Below are 3,998 nucleotides of genomic sequence, written 5' to 3'. Positions count from 1 at the left end.
CAAATCGGTTCAAAATTAATCCGACTCAGTCCGGTTCAATCTGAATCAAATTTAACTCCAAATTAAGGCGAATTAATCTCGACTCGGATTGATATACACTGAATTTTCAAACTAAATGAATCCGACTTCGGATTGAATTGGATTCAATTGGACTGAAAATTGTTTTAGGCCAATCCGAGTTCCGATTGACTCAAATTTAAAATTTGGTTAAGATTAATTTGGATTGTAAGTTCGGAATGAAACGAATTGAGTCGTAATAATTTTTGACCGATTCCGGAATGATTCGGATGACTTTAGATTAATTCGGAAGAAATTTCTATCCGATACTTTCGCCAGAGGAGTTTAAAATCTATCTTATCGCATCCTCTCAGTATACTAAGTAACGCGTAGCAACATATAAATTTGTTTCTTTTTGAATGAACAAACAAGGTAGCTTGTGTGGTAGGTCATCATACGTAATTGGAATCATAGTTAATTTATTTGATTCGATTTCTACTCGATATGAATGAAAGTGCTCATCGAAAATTATGGAAGGTAACGGAAACACTAAAAAATGAACGATTTCTTCAATTAGGCAAATTGAACAAATTTTGCCAAACACCGGTTATGAACAGTCATAATTAATTACAACAATAGTTTCTTTACTGTGGTCAGTACCTTGCACGTTTACCCATTATAAAGATATAATTTGCTCTCGGAATTCAGCTTTTGGAAAGTACGTTTTATAGTGAAGTACTTCGAAATGGTTAAAGTCGAAAGGAATTACAGGACCCATTTCTATATCACTATAACGATAATTTTGAACATAATAATTTAGTTTCAATTGGTGTTTAACAGCCAGGGTGTGAGGGATGTTAATTTTGCTACAGGAAACATTACACGTACTTTTCGACTCCTTGTGTTTAGACTCAAACCTAATGGATGAGCAGTGAATTAAAGGACCAACTTTTTTATCCACCTAAAATAGTGTTCCATAAAGTGAAATTTAGGTTTTAAAGTATCATTAAAAAGCTCGCGATACAATGAGTGATGTTCCGAGATAAGGCACTCTAACAATATAATATCTGTTGCTCGAATTTTAATGAAGTATAGAATTTCTATTATTTTCCTTAATTTTAAGTATAAGTTCAAAACTTTATCACCTCTTGGAACACGCTCCCCGAACATTAAGCCAAAATATCTGACAAAACATGTCATCTCAAAAGCAGTCATGTCGATTTTAATCTTTGATGAACTTTCAAGAGTAATATTTGGTGGTTTGTTCGATCTCTCTAATACGCCATAGTTGAAGTTTCTGATACGAAAATTTAAGGTTACCAGAGAGAATGCTTTTAAATGAAAAATGAGATAATCAAGAATTTTTGGCATTGTGTAGGTTGCCACGCCTTCTGGAACGTCATGTACAATGTCAAGAGCAACGTTTTCAGAAATATCAAATCCATTTACATCATTCCAAACACAACGTTCTTTTATTCCTGTTTCCGATAAGTTATTTTTTTTTTTAATCGAATTCGTAACTTTCTTTTGTTCTAAGAAGTGCTGGATCTTCTTCACACATAACTTTCATTTTTTCTTTTCGTATTTTACATACTCTACAAAAGAAATTAGCAGGGAATGATTCGGTTAGACCTAAAATACTGTGTAAACCTAAATTATCACCACACAATAAACAAAATTCAAAATATATTTTATCACCATTTATGCTGATACCATTATTATGCAAATGCCTTGAATGAGCTTATACATAACTGTGTCTGTACTATTTTTTAAATAATTCACGTATTTTTGTATTTTATCTAAAAAACCTGGATTTTTGAAAATTGATTTCAAAGTATTCCTGAAGGGAATAAATTCTCCTTTAACATCTCCGTCCCTTGACACTATTTGACCCTTCACCTTTTTATGCATCTTACTTTGCCCCATAATAAATCCTTGTGGCGGTTTATGGAAACTGCTTTCTTCCAAACATTTTAATCTCTTATATTCCGTATTTAAATTTTGAAATGGATTATCAACTTTATTTATTACTTCTTTTACTTTTGTTAAAATTCACATGATACCAGTGCCCTGTTCTTTTAAATTAAATTCTTTTTGCAAGGTTTGTTTGATTACTTGAGAAGAAGCATCTACAAGCGTATTTATGCTATCTACTACAAATTGCACAGTATTTTTAGGCATCAGGAGATTATCATGTAACTGAGATATGATAGTCATTGCTTCCAATTGTAAATCAATTTCTGTCGCTTTATAATTATTAATGTTGCCAGTTTCAGTTGGTTCGTCAATAAGAGCCGTAGAACCGTCGGTTTTTTTAACTGACTAATAGGGTCACCTGGTTCAGTGTGATTCTGTTCTAATGTCATGTCACTTTTATTGTTTTCTCTACTTTCTTCATGAGTCTTTAAGTGTTTCCTAAAGGATTTTAGGTCACTGTAAGAGCGGGTGTAGTCAGCAACACAAGTGCACTTATAATAATCCTTTTTTGCATGTGATGTACATGTTTAAAATGTGAAAGTAAATGCGTTGCTGTTTTAAAAGACCAATCACATTTAAAGCACTTTATTTTAATATTTATAATACTGTAATAAACGTGTCAACTATGAAAATATCATACAATGACCTGTTGGAAACAGGTTGGAGGGCGTAAAATGCTAACAAAACTTTTCGAAGTTGAACCTTATGCCAATTAAAATTTTGTTTTTAAAACACGTAACAAAATTATGTGAAGTTTTGCTCAAATAAATTTGAATACTTTAACTTTTTGTAAGACAATTTACCCAGATTCGCGTTTTAAGGAATTTACACAGTTCAAGAATATAAATCTTTTGAAAGTTTAACTTTAAAGCTTACAACTGATAACAACATTATTTCAAAGCTTTCGAAATTAAATTTTAATACTTCACCTTCTTGAAAAGTAGTTTCAACAAAATCACTGAAAACACGAACATATAAATACGTAAAAGTAACTAAGTAAACTAGAAACAAACTCACTTTTTTAGATCATAACACGCCTTATTTTTTAAGTTTAAACATTAAAAGTATGAGGCGCAGATATAAGTACCTTCATCAACTTCGCAGCTTTATAATGATTACAAAACTTATAATCAAACTTTTTTGGCAACAAGTCTTAAAGCTCTCATTTGAAATAAAACGTTGAATACTTGAACGTTTACTGCTTAAATGTAAATACTTTAGTTATAACGCGCCTTTAAACTTAAAGCTAAGAACTTATAATACTGCTCTTCTAGCTGTCTTTGCGCAACTATACTTTGTTTACTGCTTTTATTGACCGACATATATTTTTTTAAATTGGAATTTGTCATATCGTAGACGTGACGTTGCAGAAATGTCCAGATGTGTTTGGATTCCACGGGATAATCAGCATTTAGCACGAAGAAGTATTTGTAGGAAATATGTACTGCTTTCAGAACAGAAAGCATTTCGTATTCAACTCTAAAAAAATGTCTATCATTAATTTTTATCAGTCTGAAAAGTATCATATTTTAACTATCAAATTAATAATAAAGCTAACAATATGTTTTAAATACTCATAAAAATATTGAAAATTTACCGTACCAAAGCGTGAAGTATGAATTCTCTCTGCACTTCATTCAAGGAAGGTCTCCAATGTTTTCCGCAAGTTTTTGATTTAAAGCTCGCTGTCTTTAACAATGTAGGTAACAGCAAGATTGATATGATTTGGATAACTTCATTGTTACCTGAAAATAACTTACTGATTTAAAATAAATGTTTGTAATTTTTTTATGTGAAATAATAATCCCCTATTAAATTCAGTTTAAATATAACAAAAATTTTCACCTTCTTTCATGGTCTCATCATATTTCTTCAGAAACTCTAATACGTCTGAGTCTTTGGCACGTTTTTTCGCAACGCTTATCAGTTTTGTTGAAACTTCTGGCCATATGTCAAAAAGTTTGTTTGCTTTATTTTCATGCAGGTATTTAAAATCAATGTCGGTCTGGAAAATACAAACTACA

The 3,998-nt window shown here is 31.2% G+C and overlaps 1 protein-coding gene across 1 annotated transcript in view; it reads right to left on the bottom strand.

Moving 5' to 3' along the window:
- Window positions 1–2,928: 2,928 nt before the first annotated feature.
- LOC117175552 overlaps window positions 2,929–3,998 on the bottom strand; it is a 26,199-nt gene continuing 25,129 nt past the window's right edge. Inside the window, exons 3-5 of the mRNA XM_033365262.1 lie at window positions 3,820–3,979; window positions 3,577–3,719; window positions 2,929–3,453 (exon numbers count right to left, since the gene is read on the bottom strand). Coding sequence (XP_033221153.1) covers window positions 3,448–3,453; window positions 3,577–3,719; window positions 3,820–3,979 — 309 coding nt within the window. The 3' untranslated portion in view covers window positions 2,929–3,447. The remainder of the gene's footprint in view (window positions 3,454–3,576; window positions 3,720–3,819; window positions 3,980–3,998) is intronic.

This window comes from Belonocnema kinseyi, chromosome 6 (genome assembly GCF_010883055.1).
Source record: "Belonocnema kinseyi isolate 2016_QV_RU_SX_M_011 chromosome 6, B_treatae_v1, whole genome shotgun sequence".
NCBI lineage: Eukaryota > Metazoa > Arthropoda > Insecta > Hymenoptera > Cynipidae > Belonocnema > Belonocnema kinseyi.
This window is presented reverse-complemented; position numbering and strand designations above follow the sequence as displayed.